This window comes from Sus scrofa, chromosome 2 (genome assembly GCF_054392235.1).
Source record: "Sus scrofa isolate SSC_HxYL_T2T_F1_AM1 chromosome 2, Sscrofa_HxYL_maternal_Yorkshire_Landrace_v2.0, whole genome shotgun sequence".
In the NCBI taxonomy this organism is placed as follows: domain Eukaryota; kingdom Metazoa; phylum Chordata; class Mammalia; order Artiodactyla; family Suidae; genus Sus; species Sus scrofa.
This window is the reverse complement of record NC_139384.1, coordinates 146,906,199-146,929,485: the sequence shown is the minus strand read 5'-3', so window position 1 is coordinate 146,929,485 and position 23,287 is coordinate 146,906,199. Positions and strand designations below refer to the sequence as shown.

The following is a 23,287-nucleotide window of genomic DNA, read 5'->3' as shown; positions in this document are numbered from 1 at the left end:
CTAGCCCAAGATCATATAACAGAGTCGCTGTGCTTTAACTGTATCAGGAGAGACTGGGACAGCTGACACAGCAGGAGTGTGTGGCCAGGAGATCTCTGACCACGGGGACTGGATTACTTCTGTGCTTATAGGCCATCCTATGGGCTGGAACCCACATCCAAAGACCAAGGTCTCTTCCATGGGTAGGTGCCTGAGAAAGGGTGTGTGAACTGAATTCCAGGCAGCAAAGTCCGACTGATTTCAGATCCACCCGAGAGAGAAAGAGGGCCAGTCCTCAAAGGAATGCTCCTGTGGCTCTTTACAGCAGGGATACTCGGATTTCCAAAAGGAGATCACCTCTGGGAATGAATTCACCATTTAAACTAGATTTTCCCATCCGGACTGCTTGAATCTAAGGGCTTTAGCCTCCCTGGAGGTGGGTAGTATGCTGGGAATAGCTCATCAGGAAATATTCCTGGCATTTGAAGGATGGGGCCAAAATTCAATACCTAGGCTGTGGTTGCAGAAGCATGGTTGGGGCAGTAACTTCAGCCCTGCCCTGCAGTGGCTGTGTGACACTGGAAAAGTCCCTCTTCTTTGGTTTTATTTTTTTTCTTCTGTAGTACAAGGAGTTTTGATAACATGGTGTGTGGAATGACTGAAGTAAGGGTGAGACCTCAGCCTTCTCAGAGCCAGCTCTGGAATCAGTGGAACCCCCTCTCACACCCCAACATACCAAAGGGAGTGTGTGGGGGCTAGTGCTTTTTTGACCTGGACTGGTGATTATGGCTAAATGGGTGGAGGTGTGTGTTTCCCAGACTGCACCCCCAGTGCTGAACTGTCTGGTCTCCCCTGAGTGGAGGGTATGGTTGATTCAGAAAGTGTGAAGCTAAGTGAATCATCTTTGACAGACACTGCTGGCCCCTTCTTAGCAGTGCTTCACCATTGAGTCCTACTATAGTGGTTTCTCATGTTAACCTGGGCTTCAGAATCAGGTGGAGAACTTGTTCAAAATGCAGAAAAACCTGCCCCTCGGGAGTCTGATTCATGACATCAAGAAAGGACCCAAGGGAGTTCCCCTTGTGGCTCAGTGGTAACAAACCCAACTAGTATCCAGGAGGACATGGGTTCAATCCCTGGACCTGCTTAGTGGGTTAAGGATCCGGTGTTGCCGTGAGCTGTGGTGTAGGCTGCAGATGTAGCTCCGATTCAAACCCTAGCCTGGGGACTTCCATATGCTGTGGGTGTGGCCCTGAAAAGCAAAAAAAAAAAAAAAAAAAAAAAAAAAAAAAAAAAAAAAGAGGGCACCCAGGAATCTGCATTTTCCTTGACCTAATGTCAATTTTTTGTAGAGATTTTTTAAATATGTAATATATCCATATGGATCAAAATTGAAAAAATAGAAAAGTGTATAAAGTGAAAAATCACCCCAACCCTCTTCTCCAGTCACCTAATTCTCCTCCTGAGGCAAACAATTTCTTGTGTATCTTTCCTGAGATAATCTATGCATGTAACAGCTGTATGAGTAAATGAAAACTGCATTTTCTTCCTTTTTTTGAAATCTGCATTTTATTTATTTATTTATTTATTGTCTTTTTGCCATTTCTTGGGCCACACCCACGGCATATGGAGGTTCCCAGGCTAGGGGTCAAATCGGAACTGTAGCTGCTGGCCTACGCCAGAGCCACAGCAACGCAGGATCGGAGCCGCGTCTGCAACCTACACCACAGCTCACGGCAACGCCGGATCCTTAATCCACTGAGCAAGGCCAGGGATAAAACCCGCAACCTCATGGTTTCTAGTCGGATTTGTTAACCACCAAGCCACGACGGGAACTCCTGAAATCTGCATTTTAAAAACTAGAATCCTGGCAGTTCCCGTTGTGGCTCAGCAGGTTAAGAGCATGACTAGTATCCATGAGGATGCCCGTTTGATCCCTGGTCTCACTCAGTGGGTTAAGGATTCAGCACTGCAGCAAGTTGCAGCATAGGTTGCAGACGCAGCTCTGATCCAATACTTCTGTGGCTGTGCCGAAGGCCTCAGCTGTATCTCATATTCAACCCCTAGCCTGGGAACTTCCATATGCTGCAGGTGTAGCCATTAAAAGAAAAAGCAGCCAAAAAAAGCCACCCAAGAATATCTCGGTGATTCTAATATTAGGGGCCCCCAGACATTTTGGAAAAAACATACACCTTCCTAATGCCAGGCCCTGTGCCAGATCCTCCAGCTAGACGTGTAATCTGGCACTGCCCAGTCCTGCTTAGGATGCTCAACTAGGCTACAAGGTGGCCCTTATATGCCACAGGCAGGGGAGCAAAGGGGATCTAGTGGGCCTTAACTAAGAGACCAGAAGCTGGAGCTGCTTAGGGCAGGGCAGGCTTGTGGAGAAAAAGTCTGAGAGCTGTAGGTCCTTTCATCTTCCCGACATCAGCTGTGGCACCTGGCAGACACTGGATACCACAGCTTGGAGACAAAGACCTGGTAACCCAAGGAGCTGCTTGGTCTCCCTGCCCAGTCCCATCTCAGAAGAGCTGCAGGCTTCTGATTTCTTTAGGGGGCCCTGTGTGGAAGTGTCCTTTGTCTCCTTGGCGTCAGGAATACCATCACGTGCCTGCTGGTTAGGTGAGCCTGGCGCCTTAGTCTCCTCCAGAGGGGTGGCATTGTTCTCTAAACAGAGCAGGGTAGAGCAGGTCAAAGTCCCTGACTGGAGAGGGTGGGAGTGGGAATTTGCAGACTAACCCCTTTCCCTTGAGGGTTGGTTTCATCTTAGGGACCCTAACACAGCCTTTAGGGAGCATCCCACACAAGGGCTCTCTGCAGGCTGGACTCTGGCTGCCTCGTTCGCTGCCGAATTCCTAGCACCCATCACCTCGCCCTCCCCCCACCCAATACACTTTTGCTAACTTGGGGTTTCCCTGAAACAGTGGTTACTTTGGATTGGAGGCCTCTTCAGAAGTCGATAGGAAATCAGAGTTGAGAGTATCAAACAATCCTTGCTCTGCCACTGAACCGTTTTGAACCTGTTCCCTCACAAGTCAAAGAGAAAAGGGTAATGGTATTTCTTCTTCTTCTTTTTTTTTTTTTGTCTTTTTGTCTTTCTAGGGCCGCACCCAAGGCATACGGAGGTTCCCTGGCTAGGGGTCGAATCGGAGCTGTAGCCACCGGCCTACACCAGAGCCACAACGTGGGATCCGAGTCGCGACTGTGACCTACACCACAGCTCATGGCCACTCCAAATCCTTAACCCACTGAGCGAGGCCAGGGATCGAACCCGAAACCTCATGGTTTCTAGTCGGATTCGTTAACCACTGAGCCACGAGGGGAACTCCTGATATTTCTTCTTATGCATTATTGTGGAGAGTGAGCTAACTCATGTAGGGTTCAGGGGAGGACACTGAGGCCCTGAGCAAAATCTCACAGCGCTGGCTGCAAAGATCAGCGCCCTTTCTTTCTCAGAGTCCCAGTTTCCCCATCATGAAAAGGAGCTGCAGCCCCTCCCAAACACCACCCCTAACACAGACGCCTCTCCCTCCCCACTCCGCCCCTCTCTCCCCGCTACTCCCCGCGCTCTCCCTCCCGGCCCCTCGCTCCAGGTTTCTAGGCTTTTCGGGACTGGGGTCTTTAATTCGACTTAGGCCAGCTCCCGCCTGAAAGACCCTTGCAGGCCGTGGAGTATCTGAGCCAGTCCCCCGTTTCCGCTTTGAGGGGAGTGAGCGCCGCTTTCGAGGGAAGGGGTGAGACTCAAGGCCCGCCGCGCCTCGCCCCGCCGGTCTGCGCCTGCCGTCAGGCGATCTCGGCGGCCAGCCCTGCCGTCTCTGTGACGTCACGGGCCCCGGGGTCCTCGGCGCCTGCGCCCGCTGCTATAAAGGCGACGCCGCGCCACTCGGTTGAAGTCGCCTTGTGCGTCGCTTTTCTGTCTCTCCGGTTGCGGACACCGCCCTTCTCTCGTCAGCCTCCGGCCCGCCATCTCCTTGAGCCCAAACACCGTGAGTACCCGCCGCCTGAGCTGAAAGGGGGCGGTGGCGCCGCAGATTGCGAGCCGCGGGCCGCCCCGCTGCGGCTTTGGCCTTGCTCGAAACGGCAGGCACCTGGGCCTGGCCTTCCCTCAGGCCCGGTGAAAGCCGTCGTCGACCCCATTCTCCCGGAGGTGCCATTCACCTCCCACACCGCCCCTCGACTCGCCGAGGCCTCTTTTAGCCGCTAGTCTTCACCGCGCCCAGGCGGGCGGGAGGGAGAAGGTGTGAGCGGAACCGGGATTGGGCCTTCTCTGCGCGGGGCGACCCTCAGCCGTCGCGGAGCAAGGCTGCAGGCCCAGGCTGCGGCCGGGGCCTCCCTCGGCGGTTGAGCCCATCGGCCCCGGGAAGCCAGGGCGAGGGTGGTGGCGGGGCTTTTAATGGACTTCTCTGGGTCGTCGTGAGCATGGGCGTTTGTCCGTTTGTTGTTCGGGTGTCCCAGAGGAAGCGTGGTAGGGTCGTCCCGCAGCTGGATTCTTGGCTCTCAGCCTTTCTCGCCCCTGTGTCTGGCGTCACTCGTCCTGGTTAACTGTGCCGGAGCCGAATTTCGGCAGAGAGCTGCCTGCTCCTTCGGAATATTTGTCGCCCATTATTTTGCCACAGCCCGCGGTTGTTGAAGCAATTGTTGGAGTAGCAGGTGCCATCGCCACAGTGGTTTGGCTTTTAGGTGCACCAACTCCGTAAACTTACTAAGAGGTTTTCGAAGGGATAGGATGTTCACCTGCTTTGGTTTGCTTTTTAATGGAGACTAAAGGTTGGAGTTTGGGCTCATGAATGTTTTCATGAGAGCGTCACAGCAGAATGTTTGTGTGTCATAGAGCAACGCAGATTTCACTTTGCCCTATAAGAAGAAGTGTCAGAACTTCGGGTCACTTAAACAGGTTTTTTTTCTTTTATGATGTTTGATAGACCCCTCCTCCTGGAGGGTGATTTAACTCAAAAGTGCCGGCGCATACGGAATTGAAGGAATGGTCTGGAGAACATACCACATCAAAGTTTCATGGATAATTATAGAAAAGTTTTGCTCTGATTTCCAGCTGTATAACGCTAAAAAAAATTTTTTTTGAGTATTAAGTTTAGCTTACAAAGTGCATCGAATTACAGATTAACCGATTGTTTCCCTGCTATTTATTTAGTAAGATCTCAATTAAGAGTAACCTAATACACGAATTTGACTGTGACTAAGCAGATATGGCTGTTTATCAAAAGTTATTTGAAATATGAAATGTTCGTCTTGCTTAAAAGTAATTTTATCAACTGCATTTCCAGACTTGTGATTTTATAACGTTCACTCCAGTGTTGTGGAACAGTCATAGAGCATAGAATGTTTTGTAATTTAAAATTGAGCTCATGTTAAAGTATTTCTTTAGGGGGATATCTTTTGCTTTTGCCTTGTCGCAAGGAAGGTCCTCTGCTCTGGGCGTTTCTTCATGGAGCAGGACAACTGCATTATTGGCAGGCACTGAGTAATATGGAGAAGCAGACATTTGTGAACTGAAAAGTGAAATCTGATTCTCTGCAACCATGGATGAGTGTGAGCTGGATATTTCAATGGCTGGTTTTAAAACAGCTTTACCTTTTTGCTTCCTTGCCCTAACACCTTTGTCTCTTTGGGGAATGGAGACAGTTGTGTGGGAAAAGCTGAATATTGTAACCGATTTAATGGGTCGTAAGTGTTGGGGCCTAAAATAGGTGCAGTCAGTGTTTTGAATGCCAAATTCTGTATTTTTAAGTTAGAGTGATATCAGAGTATTATTACGAACATCTCAGATGCACGGGCCTTTTAAAAACCTGTTACAGAAACTTAAAGAGATCTTGAGTTTTTACAGTCAGGTGTTGCTGCCGCCCACCCCCCATGCCTCTCCCCCAAGAATCTGAAGACGGTAAGAAATTGCTGGCTTAGAAGCTTAGAACTTTTAATTCTAAAGAGGTTTTGTTTTGTTTTTGCCAAAACTCAAGTCCTTTGAAGTTAAATGCTTAATTAACTTTTATGTAAGAAGTGTCTTTTTCCTAATGACTCATAATCAGTGTGAGTTAATAAATTCATTTTGGCGGCAAGTAAAAGGCTGTTATTACTATGAGGATTTTGGCATTCGATCTCAAACTTGGGACGCCTAGACAGTCAGTAAAGAAAGATAAACAGGACTCTGAAACTATAGGTTTAGGGCATTAGGTCAACATCTGCTTATCCTTAGATATTTCATTCTCTTCTCTATGGCCTTGCTTTCATCCAAACATAAGTAAGTATATTCTAATCTACTCTTTAGATCTGAACTCACTTTTTACTGATAAGTTTCACTGTGGGAAAATTAATATCTTATTTGGTAGCTTTGTTTATTTTGGACTGACCTCCCTCAGGTGAAAGGAGAAAGGCAGGCAAAGAGTAAAAAAGCATTTTAGATATATTTTGCATTAGAAATATAAGTGTGAGTTTTAAAATTTATACCAGTAATGAGTGCAGAAGGGTAGGCCTTAAAAGTTTCTGTTCCTAGGAGTTATATATACTTTTGAAAAAATTTTATAGAAATACTTGTATAAAATTGCCTTATAATCATTTACAGTGTTTTATACTATACTACAGGTCGTTAAGATTTTGTAGTTAATAAGTTAGAAGGCTTAGACATTTAATGGTGAAATGCAGTGTAGAAGTAATATCTCTTAAATTTCAAATTCAATATAATACCTTTTTTTAGATGCCTTCAATTAAGTTGCAGAGTTCCGATGGCGAGATATTTGAAGTTGATGTTGAAATTGCCAAACAGTCTGTGACTATCAAGACCATGTTGGAAGGTAAGTTAATTAGAAAACCTGGGTCACGGTAAAGGGAAGAAATATGTAGCTTAAGATAACCTGTGAACATCGAATCTATAGACATAAAAATCCATCATAAAATGCTGAAGAGTATGAAGGGTAAAATTTGTGTCTTTTTTTCTTCCAAAGTTTAACTGCATTTTTCTGATACAAGTCTTTTTTTTTTTTTCTACATTGTCTGAATTTCTTTTATTAAGTAGGTAACACCGTAAGCTAACATTGAAATGGTTTTCAAGCCTCAGATAGTGGCTCATTTCTCTTTCAAGTAGGTTTGGATTCACAATTTCTAATGACACAAACTAAAGCCTTTGGAAAAGAGATACCTTACCTATGATAGCTAAGTAGAGCAGCACTTTGTTTAAGCAGAGGGAGTAAGCTGAGTAGATTGTAAACTGAGTAGATGTCTTTTTTCCCTTTTGGCTATTCTTTTGAAACTGCTGCAAAACATATATGCAGTACATCAAAGAATTAAGGCAAGAAAATAGGTCCTGAAACATTTTAAACTTTTACTAGTTAACATAGATTTCCTAGAATTATTGTAGGCTGGTAAACATTGATGGTATATAGAGACACACAAATCACTTTCTAGAATTGGAGGAAAAAAACTTAATAGTTATTGGGGGAGTTTCCCTCATGGCTCAGCGGAAATGAATCTGACTAGTATCCACAAAGATGCGGGTTTGATCCCTGGCCTTGCTCAGTGGGTTAAGGATCTCATATTGCTGTGGCTGTGGTGTAGGCCAGCAGCTGTAGCTCTGATTTGACCCCTGGCTTGGGCACCTCCAAATGCTGTGGGTCTAAAAAAACTCAAAAAAAAAAAGTTCTTCGGTACTGTTGTCTCCATATCTGCATAGGATTGGTTCCGGGATACAAAATCCGTGGGTATTCAAATCCCTGATCCCAAATACTACATCCCAAATGCCATATTTGCAAATAATCTCCATAATCCTCCCTTATACTTGAATTTATCTCTAGATTACTTATACCTCCTAAGACTCTAAATGCTGGAGTTCCCGTCGTGGCTCAGTGGTTAACAATCCGACTAGGAACCATGAGGTTGCGAATTCGGTCCCTTCCCTCGCTCAGTGGGTTAACGGTCCGGCGTTGCCGTGAACTGTGGTGTAGGTTGCAGACGCGACTCGGATCCCGTGTTGCTGTGGCTCTGGCGTAGGCCAGCAGCTACAGCTCTAATTTGACCCCTAGCCTGGGAACCTCCATATGCCGCGGGAGTGGCCCAAGAAATGGCAAAAAGACAGAAAAAAAAAAGATTGTAAATGCTATGTAAATAGTTGCCTGTGTGTGTGGAAAATTCAGGTTTTGCTTTTTCTAACTTTCTGTAATTTTTTAAGTTTTTTTTTTCTTGCTTTTTAGGGCTGCACCCGCCGGCATAAGGAGGTTTCCAGGCTAGGGGTCCAATAGGAGCTGTAGCTGCTGGCCTACACCACAGCCACAGCCACACCAGAACAGAGCTGCATCTGTGACCTACACCACAGCTCATGGCAACGACGGATTCTCCCACTGATCGAGGCCAGGGATCGAACCCGCAACCTCATGGTTCCTAGTCAGATTTGTTTCCACTGCAACATGAGAACTCCAAATTTAAGTTTTTTTAAAAAATTATTTATTTTGGATGATCTGTGACATGTGGAAGTTCCTGGGCCAGGGATCGAATCTAAGTCACAGCTGCAGCAACGCTATATCCTTAACCCACTGTCTCAGTGGGAACTCCTAATTTTTATTTAATACTTTCTATCCATGGTTATTTGAATCTGAGAATGCGGGACCTGCAGATACAGAGGGCTGAATGTACTCAAATATCAAAAGGTTTTGTGTATCTACAGCTTATAAAAATAAAGTGCAGAGTTACATTCAAAGCATTAGATATATGTTGGTGAAAAGAAGAAAAGCGAGAAATGGTCTTTGCCCTTGAAGGATTTATAAAGTAGGAAAGGAGGCAGACGTCAAACATGGCAAACTGTCACATGGTATGATTCACATGCATTAATACAGGTTGTACTGGGTGGTGCTCTGGGAACATCTTGGTGGATGTTACTCTTTATACTGGTGAGGTGATAGAGATGTTTTGGGGAGCATTCTGAGCTAAAGTAGACAGGATGTGTTTTTAAAAAACATTTTAGTTGGGGTTGAGATGGTTATGCTGCAGTTGATAGAGCTGAAGAATGAGTTCGAGAGGAATAGAAAGAAAATGACTTTGAGCTTGAACATGTTTGAGTGTCCCTTAAAGATCTTTGTAATAAGCTAGTGAATCTTGGACCCTGAGTCGTAGACTGCTTGAGATAGACTTACTTGGTGTGGAGGGTTCTGGGCATATGTGTGTGTATCTGTGGAGTAAATAGGGTCACATTGGGGCAGAATGAGGTGTTAATAAAAGAGTGTAGAAGTAAGAAATAAAGGATTGGTAGAGTAGGATTTGCGGAAGCCAAGGGAAAAGGGAGGTGTTTTGAAGTGACCAGAATGATTATCAGATTCATATACTACAGACTGATTACGTAGGATTCAGGGATAAGTTAGCAGATTTCTAACAGCAAATATTAGGTGTGGTAGAGGCAGAAGCTTAATTGCGGAAGGTTTGTCTTCTGTCTTCTTCTTCTTCTTTTTTTTTTTTTTTGTCTTTTTGCTATTTCTTTGGGCCGCTCCAGCGGCATATGGAGGTTCCCAGGCTAGGGCTCGAATCGGAGCTGTAGCCACTAGCCTACGCCAGAGCCACAGCAACGCGGGATCCGAGCCGCGTCTGCAGCCTACACCACAGCTCACGGCAACGCCGGATCGTTAACCCACTAAGCAAGGGCAGGGACCGAACCCGCAACCTCATGGTTCCTAGTCGGATTCGTTAACCACTGCACCACAACGGGAACTCCTGTCTTCTGTCTTCTAATGGAAAATAAAAGCAGAGCATATAATTCTTTTTAGTTTTCTTTCTTTTTTTCTTTTCTTTTTTTTTGTGTGTGTGCTTTTTAGGGCCACACCTGCTGCATATGGAAGTTTCCAGGCTAGGGGTCAAATCGGAGCTACAGCTGCCAGCCTATGCCACAGCAACAGAGGATCCCAGCTGAGTCTGCCACCTACACCACAGCAAACGGCAATGCCAGAGCCTTAACCCACTGATCGAGGCCTGGGATTGACGTCATGGTTCCTAGTGTCGCGTTCGTTTCTGCTGGGCCACAGTGGGAACTCCTTTTCTTTTGTTTTTATTTTATTTTTCCTGTTTTCTAGTGAAAAAAGCTGAACATAAAATTCTTTTTTGATAATTGACATCAGTCATGTGGCACTTAGAGTCCTGTACCCTGGTAACTTAAATACATAGATTACTTCTATTAAGTTGTAAACCCCTTGGTACATCCCACAGTCACTGTTCATCAAGTGCCTGTTGAATGAAGAACTGTGGTATGGTCACTAATAAAAGAGTTGAAAGCTATCCAAGTATCCCTAAAGGTAGGTGAGTAAGGCTTTAGAAGATGTATAAACTGATACCAAAATTGCTGCCTGAATACTTGCTTTGGCAATGAAAGTGTTGTTTATTTCCTCTTAGTTGGTGCCTGGCACACTAATCTGTCCTGTGCTGCTTCAAAGAAGCATTTACTGATGTAAGAGCATAGGGCTCCTTGAAGGTTTTCCAATGCCAGCTTTGATCACTGAAGCAAGTAGACTGATAGCAGTAGTTAAATGATTGTTTCCTTCCATACCTTTTGGGCATCAGAGGTGAATTCTAGCGTCTTGAGGACTGGAGTGTGTTGAAATAAAATCTGCTAATCACAGGACAGTCAGAAGTGAAAATCTTAGTATGTGTACACATGGATTGACTGATTTCTTCAGTTCTAGGGTATGCTATCAGGATACAGGTGTCTTTCAAAAGTCCTTGAAATTAAATCACTTAAAGGAATGACTGTTGTAGATTCAGTCTAAAAGCAAAAAACATTACAGATCCTTTGTTTAAAGCTAGACAAGTGATCCTTTACAACTATAAAAGGCCCTTATTTGAATTTTTAACTTAAGCCTTCTTCAGATAACATTTGGATCTAAACAAGCTGGTCTCCTGTATTAAGTTTCCTCTAATGTCTTCACTCCCCAAGCATGAGTATTGTACATGCAAGTTGTACAACTTCTTTCTCTCCCCTCTGATTGAAAATATTTCGTCCTAGTTCAAGAAAAGCATGTGACTTGATCCAGATTGAAATATTGTCATTTTACAGTTTTAATCTTGGCTGTATTGGGATCAGGGAATGGCATTGGTAGGGAGAAGGAGAGGGGAAATAAGTGAATGCACCCATACAGGAAAATAGGATCCTTTTTTGAATCTACTTTCATCTTTACCTGCCATGCCACTGGAGCAGCTTGTTAAATAAGCTCATTGATCTCTATGATGTGAGGTGCCTTGTTTGTTTCATTTCTCATCTAGATGTAATTGATAGCCTTTAACAGTTGATCATCCCTTCCATTTTTGGCTTCCAGGGCCCTTATTACCTTACTCAGAGCCTTTGTCTCCCCAACTTTAAAGCCTTCAGTTCTCCAGGGTTTGCTTGATGGTTGTGCTTCTTCACCATATCAATCAATAATACTCATTTTCTTGGTTGCTTCAGCCAGTCTCATGGTACCGTAAACCATTTATACATCAGTTCTCAAACTTAACTACGGTTTTGATCTCTTCTTTTGATTTTTAGACTTGGAGTATTTAACTTCTTGGTCTGCCATTGAATATCTAAAAGATATCTCAGACTTATGAAACCAGAGTTCTTGATTCCCTGCCCTCCAGAATGTGTTCTCTGACAGCCTTACCCATATCAATTAATGGCACCTCCAATGGCAGCTCCATCCACCTGGTCCTCATGTTACAAACCTTAGCATTCCCTGCTTCCTTTCACATTTTCCTTTCCATGTATTGGCAAATCCTATTGCCTCTAACTTCAAAATGGATAAAGAATTGGAGTTCCCATTGTGGCTCAGCAGTAATGAACCTGACTAGTATCCATGAGGATGGGGATTCAGTGCTTGGGTCAAGGATCCGGCATTGCCTGAGCTGTGGTGTAGGCCAGCAGCTACAGCTCAGATTCGACTCCTAGCCTGGGAACTTCCATATGCCACAGGTGCGGCACTAAAAAGACATAAATAAGAATTGGTCTGTTTCTTCTTACATAGTTGTAAACCTTGTACAAGCCACTTTTACTTGCCAGGATTATTGCCAGCCCAGTAATTGGTTTCTCTCTTTCCCCTCCTGCTGTCTTTCCTTCTCTTCCCAATACAGTAGCCATATTGCAGAAGGCCCTATTAGGGCCCCCTGTCATCTACTCTTTTCAGCATGGCAAACTCTGCTCTTGTAACAGTAGATTCCTTAGTGTTTTAGGACATGCCAGATAGTCCCATCAGAAGGCCTTTGTGTTTGCCATTTCCTCTGCTTACGGCTTCTCTCCTTTACAGTTTTCCAAAAATGTCATCTTCTCTGTGATGCATACTGAGCAACTCTAAAACTGCAACAACTCCTCCCATCCTCCTCTATTCATTGCTGAGTCTTCACTATCTGTGACAACACCTGGTATATTTTAGGGACTCAACTTATGTTTTGACCTCTAATCTTGGCACTTCTATTACATAAGTTTCTTTAGCATCTCTATTTTAGTCCTTTAGAAACTGAAGGACAGACTCATTTGGTTTGCAAAATATTACTTAGAATCTTTGAGTAACATGGATTTTAAGTTTTTTCTTTGGAGGTCAGCAGCCACATCGATAAAATAAAAGACCTTTTTTATCAGAGGAATCTATATATTCAAAGTTACAGGTAATATATACGTGATGATGGATAACACTAAAGGGTACGTGCTGAAACTTAAGCACGTTCTCATTAACCCATGTTCTCATTAACGTCCCTGGATGTAACATTAACAATTCCTTATATATTCTTTTGGAGAGATTTTAAATATAAATATATAAGTGTATTCCCATTTCAATTTAGGTAACATTTATTTTTTATACATGGCTTTTAAAAACTTTAATCTTGAAATCATACCAGTATGTATGGAATTGCCTGCCTTGATTTTGTCAGTAGCTGCATGATCTGTTGTGTTTGTGTATATACATCTTTGAGCTTCACATTTTAATAGATTGAGATGATGTTTCGTTTGTAATACTTTATGTTGCTTTTTCTAAATGCAGTTCAACTAGAGTTTGGTACAAAGAATAGTGTTAAGGGTCTGGCTTTAATTTTCTTCCAGTTGGCTGCCCACTTATCTCAATCCTACCTTTTTATTTTTAAATTGTTTTTTGCTGCATCTGTGGCATGCGGAAGCTCCCTAGCCAGGGATTGAACCCGTGGCAAAGCAGTGACCAAGCCACAGCAGTGAGAACCTGGCTATTTTACATGCTAGGCCACCAGAGAACTCCTCAGTCCTACTTCTTCTTCTTCTTCTTTTTTTTTTTTTTTTTGTCTTTCTGCCATTTCTTGGGCCGCTCCCGTGGCATGTGGAGGTTCCCAGGCTAGGGGTCAAATCGGAGCCGTAGCCACCGGCCTGTACCACAGCCACAACAATGTGAGATCTGAGCCAAGTTTGCGACCTACACCACAGCTCATGGCAATGCCGGATGCTTAACCCACTGAGCAAGGCCAGGGATCGAACCCGCCACCTCATGGTTCCTAGTCGGATTCATTAACCACTGAGCCACGATGGGAACTCCATTCCTACTTCTTAAGTCGCCTTTCTTCCTAATTAAGAACTGCCTTTTTATAATATTCCTGCATTTCTCTACTCATACAACTTTATATAGTTTTGGGTAGTTCTTGGAGCTGTTGCTAGGAACTGTCTATTTTAAGTGCTTTTGAAAGAACTATTTTTAGTAATGCCCTTTTATAGTCTTTGAGATAGCATGTCTTGCAAGTTACTTGTTTGAGACAGCCTGGTTGGTGTAAATGTTATAATGGAGTTAGAATATAATAGAGACTCTCTTCTGGTTTTCTTAGATTTGGGAATGGATGATGAAGGAGATGATGATCCAGTCCCTTTACCAAATGTTAATGCAGCAATATTAAAAAAGGTAAGGTAGCAAACTCTACACATACATATGTATGCATCCATTTAGCAGTATCTCCGTCATCTTTCTATATCGACACATAGATCATGACTAGCATCCATGAGGACGCCGGTTTGATCCCTGTCCTTGCTCAGTGAGCCAAGGATCTGGCATTGCCGTGCGCTATGGTGTAGGTCACTGACACAGCTCGGATCTAGCATTGCTGTGGCTGTGGCATAGGCTAGTGGCTACAGCTCTGATTCGACCCCTAGCATGGGAACCTCCATATGCTGCTGGTGCGGTCCTAAAAATTAAAAAAAAAACAACAGCCAAACAATTATATAAGATTATGACTAAGATATTTGTTTTAGTTGATTTAACCAGGCTCTGAAGATTTAAATTGTGTAGTCTTTTTCATTAACACATTTTAAATATTGAATTGCTTATCTACTGAATGGGTATACCTCAGCGAGTTGGAGAACACGACCATGTGTTTCCCCCGTCACTTATTGATCAACACTTTTTCCAAGCATAAACAACAGGCCACTCTGTTGAATAGGATTTTAGTGTTTCAGGGCATATGGCTCCATAACAGAGACAGCTGTTGGACTGCTTGCTCTTCTGAAGAAAGCCGGCAGTTTGCACACTGGGGGGAGAACTGGCTAGGCTTGGAGATGGAAGTGGTCAGTTCCAGGTGGGGCCTTCCTCAGGGATTTTGAGAGGTCCTTAACCATACATATTTACATTTTATGCTTTCTCTTGACCCTGGAATGAGATGCAGCTGCACTGCATGTGTTTCCGTAGTTTTACTACACTTGGCTATTACCAGTCTTTTAAATATGCCTAGTCGAGTTCTGCTGTCAGGCAGCAGAAAGTAATCCGACTGATATCCATGAGTATGTGGGTTCAATCCTAGTGGGTCAGGGATCCCGTATTTGCCGTGAGCTCTGGTGTAGGTCTCAGGCGTGGCTTGGATCCTGCGTTGCTGTGGCGTAGGCCAGCAGCTGTAGCTCCAGTTGGTCCCCTGGCCTACGAACTTCCATATGCCACAGGTGTGGCCCTAAAAAGCAAAAAAATAAATTTATATATGTATGTATGTATGTATGTATTGTGCCTAGTCTGGGTAAAAAAACCCTTATATCCACTGTTCTGTATTCTGTGTCTATGAATTTGACTATATTGGGTACCTTATAAAAATGGGATCATAGAACATTTAATCTTTGTGTGTCTGACTTATTTCACTTAGGATAATGTTTTCAAAATGCACCCATTTCATAGTCTAGTAGGCTTGTTATAGGAGTTCTTTATATAGTTTTTATCAATTTGCTTGTCTTTTGTCAATTCTTAGTATTTTTTGGTTCAGAAGCTTTGTATTTTATCTAAGTAAATCTCCTTTCTGACTTCTGGGCATTGTCTTTGCAAACTAACATTCTATTTTATGCCAATACAAAATGCTTCTAAAAGGGCTTTTTCTTGCATTCATTCAAATGTCAGGCCTCTCTTAGGTGCTGGAGGTATAGCAGTGAACTAAACAGACAAAATTGCTGTCCTTAGGGAGTCTGCATTCTGAAGGTGTGGGGGAAGTGTACAACATAAGCAGTATGTCACATGGAAAAGCTTTGGAGTAAAGTGGTATGGTAGGGAGCAGTTGGCTGTTTTTAAAACAAAGATGGTCAGGAAATGCCTTAAGGTGAGAAGATGATCTTTGAACAAAGACATGACTCTATGGGGGAAGAAAGTTCTGGGCATTGGGAGCATGGGCTTTAATTAAAGCCCTTTATGCTTGGCTTTTTCTTCTGGAAATAGTTATTTCTCTTTTTTTGTATCCTGGTGGTATACAATCTATATGTAATTTATCTATAAATATACAATTTATATGTAATTTATAATTTCTCAGCTCTCCCATTGTCTCTCAGCATTGTTTATTCCCCCGACATTATAAACTAAAAAAATTTTTAATCATACAGAAAAGTTAGATTATACAGCAAACACCCATTCTCATTCAGCTTACTTGGTATTCCTAGATTACTTTTCAAAGGGATTATACTAATTTACACTCTACAGTAGAAGCATTCATGTTATCCTCACACTATTGTCAGTGATTAGTATCAACGTCATGATTTTTTGTTTGTTTTGTTTTGTTTTTTGTCTTTTTATGGCTGCACCTGCGGCATATGGAGGTTCCCAGGCTAGGGGTTCAGTTGGAGCTACAGCTGCTGGGATACACCGGAGCCACAGCAACTCGGGATCCAAGCCACATCTGCGACCTATACCACAGCTCATGGCAACGCTGGATCCTTAACCCACTGAGAGAGGCCAGGTATCGAACCTGCAAATTTCATGGTTCCTAGTCAGATTCGTTTCCTCTGCGCCACGATGAGAACTCCAGCGTCTTGATTTTTATATATCTTTTTGGGGGGCATGATCTAAAGTAGTTTCTGACTGTAGTGTTAATTTTGCATTTAATAAAGCTGAGAATTTCCTCCTCTTTGACTATTCAGACATTTTATAAACTGCCTTTTCATATCTTTAGTCTATTGTAGAGATTTTTTTGAGATTTTATATTTTATGGTGTGGTCATTTGCTGGCTTGTACATGTTTATTTCTAATTTAATGTTTTTTGGGTTTTTTTTTTTTTTTTTTCTGCAGAGTAGCTTTTTCATATGGTCATGTATAGTAATCTGACTGCATGGTTCACTGTTACCTAAGATATTCTGTCCTCAAGGGTTGTGCTTTTAAAAAGCTTGGCTACTAACTTGATTATCCAGTTCGACTATAGCTAGTTCTTAGCCCAGTGTATGAATAACCTTGCCCCAGTCCTGGAATGAGTACCTTGTCACAAAATGCCACAGAGGAATGAACTTTTGTTGTAACAGGTCATTCAGTGGTGCACCCACCATAAGGATGATCCTCCTCCTCCTGAGGATGATGAGAACAAGGAAAAGCGAACAGATGATATCCCTGTTTGGGATCAAGAATTCCTGAAAGTCGACCAAGGAACACTTTTCGAGCTAATCCTGGTATGTTTTTTTTTTTTTTTTTTTTTTTTTTTTTTTTGTCTTTTGTTGTTGTTGTTGCTGTTGTTGCTATTTCTTGGGCCGCTCCCGCGGCATATGGAGGTTCCCAGGCTAGGGGTCTAATCAGAGCTGTAGCCACTGGCCTATGCCAGAGCCACAGCAACGCGGGATCCGAGCCGCGTCTGCGACCTACACCACAGCTCACGGCAACGCCGGATCGTTAACCCACTGAGCAAGGGCAGGGACCGAACCCGCAACCTCATGGTTCCTAGTCGGATTCGTTAACCACTGCGCCACGATGGGAACTCCCTGGTATGTTTTTAATGCATTGTATAAGACATCTCTAATGCACAGCCTTCAGCACCTCTTTTGAGTTAAAATTGTTAAATTCATTGATACTGAATTTTAATTCTAAATTCAAATGCAGTGCTATATTTAAGTCCATGTATCAGTAACCACATTAAATGTAAATGGTCTAAACACCACAATTAAAGGGTAGAGGTTGTCACATTGGATAAAAAAGCAAGACAGCTGTTCTCTCTACAAAAAACTCACTTTAAATATATAAAGTCACAATTAGGTTTAAAAGGTGGAAAGAGATATTTTGCTAACAACAATCAAAAGAAAGCTGGAGTGACTATATATATTTGGGTATATTTCTGAGCAAAGAATATTACCAGGATTAAAGAGGGTTGTTGCATAATGATAAAGGGATCAGTTTGTTATTAAGAGGACATAAGAATCCTAAATGTTTATTTACCTAAAAGCAGAACTTCCAGAAAGTGAGACAAAAACTAACAGACTTCTAAAGAATAAGTAGGCAAATCTGCAGCCATGGTTAGATATTATAATACGTCTCCCTAATAATCAAGTAAACAGAGAATCAGTAAGGATATAGAGGGCTTAAATAACAACCAACTTGTCCTGATATTTTTATAACATTATATCTAATGACAGCAGAGTACATATTCTTTTCAAGTGTATCTTTCCATGTTGTGGACCTTAAAACAAGTCTCAAATTTGAAAGGATTTAGGTCACACAAAATGTGTTTTTTTTCTAATCACAATGGGATTAAGTTAGAAATCAGTAACAGCCATCTGGAAAATCTGCAAATATCTGAAAACTTAACACATTTCACAGTAACCCATGAATCGAAGAAATCAAAAGAAAAATTAATATTATGAACGTAATAGAAATGAAATACAATGTATGAAAATCTGTTAAATGCAGCTTAAGTAGCATTCAGAGGGAAATTGACAGTACTAAACACAAGTATTGGGAAAGGAGAAAAGTCTCAAATCAGTGATCTAAGCTTTTACGTTAAGAAACTTAGGAAATGGGGGAGTTCCCGTCGTGGCTCAATGGTTAACGAATCCGACTGGGAACCATGAGGTTGCGAGTTCGATCCCTGGCCATGCTCAGTGGGTTAAAGATCTGGCATTGCTGTGAGCTGTGGTGTAGGTCACAGACGCGGCTTGGATCCCTTGTTGCTGTGGCTCTGGCGTAGGCCAGCAGCTACAGCTCTAATTTGACCCCTAGCCTGGGAACCTCCATATGCCGTGGGAGCAGCTCAAGAAATGGCAAAAAGACAAAAAAAGAAAAAAAAGAAACTAATGAAATGGAGTTTCTGTCGTGGCACAGTGGAAACAATCCAACCATGAGGTTGCAAGTTCTATCCCTGGCCTCGCTCGGTTAAGGATCCGGCGTTGCCGGGAGCTATGTGTAGGTCACAGATGCAGCTTGGATCTGGTGTGGCAGTGGCTGTGGTGTAGGCTGGCAGCTACAGCTTGGTTCCCTAGCCTGGGAACCTTTATATGCCGTGGGTGCAGCCCTAAAAAGACAAAACAACAACAGCAAAACACAACTAATGAAAGGTGAAATTCAACCCAGAGAGAGGAGGTATTAAAGATAACAGCAGAAATCAATAAAATAGAAAACAGTAGAGAAAATGAAAGAAAGTGAAAGCTGATTCTTTTGGAATTAATTAAGATGTGATTCTATAACAGCTTATATTGGAATTCCGTAAATATTTTTGTCAAGATTTGAGGTGTGTGCGTACATAAAACTGCCAGTAGTGGCCATTCTTTACCATTTGAGGTAGTGCAGTTTGCTGAAGGTAGCACAAGGATCAGTATTACAGAAGTATAACAAAGAAGGGGGCATGCAACAATCTTTCATGGAAGAATTTGTCATTTATTCATTTCTTAAAATTGACTACCGTTTTAAGCTGAATTAGATACGGATTCTTAGTCACTAACTTTGGATTTAATTTAAAACATCAAGTATACTTAAGTGAAAACAACAAAATTACTTTACAGGCAGCAAACTACTTAGACATCAAAGGTTTGCTTGATGTTACATGCAAGACTGTTGCTAACATGATCAAGGGGAAAACTCCTGAGGAAATACGCAAGACCTTCAATATCAAAAATGATTTCACTGAAGAAGAAGAAGCCCAGGTAGGTGGCTCACAGCTTATTCTTGATCAAATGCTTTTTTATGAAAGACTAAAACCCAAGCTAGGCAAAAGAAGTACTAATAGCAAGGAGTCTTGACCTTATTTGAGGGATAAAAGGTACCTTCTGTGTGCTAAATATTAATGATACTGTTTTTCATAAGTGTAAGAACAATTAGTATTCATCCAAAGGTGCTGTTTGATCATTTGTTCCTTAGCATTTACTAGTTTGGGCACCTAAAACCTTACATATAAGTCATCAATATTTGACTTGAGAAAAGCAGGCCCTATCTGTGGGTGATTGTGTGCCAGGATACCTCACAACGACTTAGTGAATGGGGAAGAAATGAATAAATCAGAATGGTTTTGTTGGCCCAGGTCAGCTGTAGTGACTAAAGCTGTAATTGTTCATTGCCTTTCCTTTTTTTTTTTTTCTTTTTTTTTTCCCCTTGCGTTTTAGGGCCATACCTGTGGCACGTGGAGGTTTCCAGGCTAGGGGTCAAATCGTAACTACAGCTGCTGGCCTACACCACAGCTGAAGCAATGCTGGATCTGAGCCTCGTCTGGGACCTACACCACAGCTCACTGACAATGGCGGATTCTTAATCCACTGAACAAGGCCAGGGATCAAACCCCCAACCTCATTGTTCCTAGTTGGATTCGTTTCTGCTGTGCCATGATGGGAACTCTGCCTTTCCTCTTTTTTTTTAGTGATTATTTGAGCAGGGCACAATAAAAAACTGGGGAGGGGAAAAAAAATGGTACTCTTAACCTAGTTTTTCCAGTTTTCCATCTATCTCTTTCTGACCCACCTCACAGGCTACTGATGAATCATGAGGCAGTAGACTTAGGAAAGACTACACGTGTTAAGGTACTTCCTTTCTATCTGTCTTTATTTCTTGTAGGTACGCAAAGAGAACCAGTGGTGTGAGGAGAAGTGAAATCTTGTGCCTGATGCTGAAACACTGTAAGGATATTTCCAAATACTAGTTGCACTGCTCTGTTTATAATTGTTAATATTCGAAAAACAGTCGACAAATGCAGCAGCAAATCAGTTGTATTAGTGGAATATTGTTCTCATTGCATGTGTAGTTTCAGTACAGATTCCAAACCTATGGCTGAGTTTCTTCTAGTATGATCTAAAGTTTCTCTTTTCTTTGCTCTGAATAAAATTGAACTGTGGGTTCTCTATAGGAAGTGGCATATTGGGCTTTGCCTCTTTATGTAAAGCAATTTCTGCCTAGTTTATTGTCAGTTTACTTTAGTTTAGTGACTTGGAAAAGTTGGCATTGTAAATAAAGCATCTCAGAAAAATTTTTCTGAGATAGAATTAACAATGTATTATCTTTATTCATGAGTTGGAAGCTGGAAAAAGGCCACTTGAGATAAATGTTCTGAGATGGGGTTATGGGGATGTCTTCCAGCTTCCTAGAGTCAAAGAGTACCACTGGTATTGATTAGCCTCTATGTAGCAGGGCTTCCTTAATTGGATCTGAGGACTTGTTTTTGCATTTTTAATCCTCTCCGCTTTCAATATGGTGGCTAGAAATTCAGTTACTACTCAGTTTGTGGTTTTGGGGGAAATCTAATTAGATAGTTTGTTAGCTTTTTCAATTAAAAAAGACATGTAACCCATGTGGTATGTCATCTTTTTATAATCAGTGATCCCATGTGGAGTAAACTATTTACACTACTTACCTGCATGTAAGAAATAATTTAACCTCTAACGTTAAAATGTGTGGCATATCCCAGAAAGCAACCGTCATGAATGAAAGATACTTTCAATAAAAAGTAAGTAACATAGTAGGTAGTAAATGGTTTGCTTTTTGTGTACTTAAATGTGTCTCTTCAATTTTTTTTTTTTTTTTTTTTTGGCTTTTTAGGGCTGCACCTGCGGCATATGGAGGTTCCCAGGCCAGGGGTTGATTCGGAGCTATAGCTGCCGGCCTACACCACAGCCACAGCAACTCGGGATCCGAGCCGCGTCTGTGACCTACATCACAGCTCACGGCAACACTGGATCCCCAACCCACAGAGTGAGGCCAGGGATTGAACCTGCACCCTCATGGATGCTAGTCAGATTTGTTTCCGCTGAGCCATGATGGGAACTCCCTAAAAGAGTAAAATTTATGCATGATTGTTGAGTCGGAATAGACTTGCAGGCCGTTAATGTCCTCACAGGAGGCTGCTGACATAACAGTAAGGTTCTGATAGAACTTGTTGTCGATACGGTTCCGTGGAGTCACTACTTCAGTTCTTAAGTGGTGGACTCAGGCATACTGTATGCTGCACTGCTCTGGTTTCCAGCCTCTCTCCTATAGTGGAATGAAGTTTTCCCTTTTTTGGCTTTGTGAAAGTTCCTGGGCCAGGGATGGGACCCATACCACAGTAGTGACCTGAGCTGCTGCAGTGACAGTGCTGGTCCTTAACCTCTGGGCCACCAGGAAACTTCTTCTTAACTGATTTTTTCTTTCTTCCTCAGGCTCCTTTTTTTCTTACTTTCCCAGTGAGAATCATCTGTGTTCACATGTAATCTTTTTTTTTTCTTTTTCTTTTTCTTTTTCTTTTTTTTTTTTTTTTGTCTTTTGTCCTTTTAGGGCCACACTCGTGGCAGCATATGGAGATTCCCGGGCTAGGGGTCCAGTCGAGCTCACATGTAATCTTAATGTGTTCTCTTCATGGTTACTGTGAGTTGTGGCTCAGATTATTACTTGACAGTAGTTTGCCTTTAATTCACCTTTCACTAGTCCGAAACCTACCTTTTTAATGCAGTTCCATGTACTGCCTTCACATGAATGCCCGCTTATTGTCTGTTACAGCCTGAGTGGGTGTAGTCTACAAGGTAAAAGTGGCTTTTACATTTTTAAAGGGTTGTTAAAAATCTCACACACACACACACACACACACACACACACCCCGATTTGACCAAAAAGCCAAAAATATTTATTCCCTGGCCCTTTACAGAAAAAGATTGCCAAACCCCTTTGACTACTTCTGGATCCCTGATTGCCTTTACTTTTCTATTTGTTCTCCGTCTTAGTGGGGAAGGTAGCAGAGTTCAGTCCTAGCTGGAATGTCTTACTCTGTTTTCCACTGTAAAGGTCAGTTCTTACAAGTTTAACTATCCTAAGTATGTTCCTAGCAATATCATAAACAAATCTTTCCTGAAAGTCCAGGATTGTTAGCATGTGCTGTATTTAGTTTGGAAAGGAAGTTTCACCTTCTAGGAAGCAAGATCCTATTACTGTTAGCTCTTGAGCTGTATAACCCTCAAGAATTGTTAGAATTACAGGACGAAATAACATCACTACCCATGTTTAAAGGATACTGGGATCTTTCTGAATATGTAAGTTTATGTGGACAGACTATATAGTAGTTTAAAATTTTGTTCCCTTTCTGACTTTCTGTAAGACCTTTGCACTACAACAAATTCCTTGGCTTAGAACAAATTCCTGATAATCTTAAATTCTCATGTTTAATGAAATCTGACAGCTCATCCAAGAGAAAATAGTACGTACCCAAATAAATCACAGGCATGTTAACAGGCCCTTCCAGCTGGCCGTAGCAAGTACTCTTTTGTACTCTCTTCCTTTTCCCCTGCTGTATTCTCAGTTTTCTTAGTATGTTTTACCAAGAGTTTTCCAGGCTCTGACCTTATTCAAAGAAATTGAGCGGCCCTTTCCCATTAATAGCAAATAGCAAACCTGTCTTCAGTGCTACTCACTGCTGCCTGTCCTCTCATATCCTTATTATCTTGAGCATGAGGTCAAACCATGAGGCTGGAGTCCTGCCCCTGCCTCTCTTGGGCTTGGCTGGGTAATTTGGAAAGAGGAGCTACCTGCAGTGTGGTGCTGCTGGTGATGATGACGACTCTGGCACAGTCTTGGCTTCTCAGTGTTTCACTGATTGTCTTGGTCACTTGTGAAGTGACTGAAAGTGAGGTGGGACTGCCGTGGTATTTGAAGTTGAATTTGGGGCTACATCTCTAGTCACT

The 23,287-nt window shown here is 42.5% G+C and overlaps 1 protein-coding gene across 1 annotated transcript; it reads left to right on the top strand.

The window, feature by feature from the left end:
• The first annotated feature begins 3,868 nt into the window (after positions 1-3,868).
• Positions 3,869-21,096, top strand: SKP1 (S-phase kinase associated protein 1). The gene is made up of 6 exons (XM_021084761.2): positions 3,869-3,965; positions 6,686-6,782; positions 13,771-13,844; positions 16,697-16,840; positions 19,157-19,297; positions 20,199-21,096. The coding sequence occupies exons 2-6, from the start codon at positions 6,686-6,688 to the stop codon at positions 20,232-20,234; spliced, it is 492 nt and encodes a 163-aa protein (XP_020940420.1). The 5' UTR covers positions 3,869-3,965; the 3' UTR covers positions 20,235-21,096.
• Positions 21,097-23,287: the final 2,191 nt, after the last annotated feature.

What these genes read in the sequence shown, in the direction of transcription:
- SKP1 (XM_021084761.2), top strand. Translation starts at nt 6,686, where the DNA reads ATGCCTTCAATTAAGTTGCAGAGTTCCGATGGCGAGATATTTGAAGTT. An exon ending in TATCAAGACCATGTTGGAAG is followed by an intron (nt 6,783 to 13,770) that starts GTAAGTTAATTA and finishes TGGTTTTCTTAG; the next exon opens with ATTTGGGAATGGATGATGAA. An exon ending in CACTTTTCGAGCTAATCCTG is followed by an intron (nt 16,841 to 19,156) that starts GTATGTTTTTTT and finishes ATTACTTTACAG; the next exon opens with GCAGCAAACTACTTAGACAT.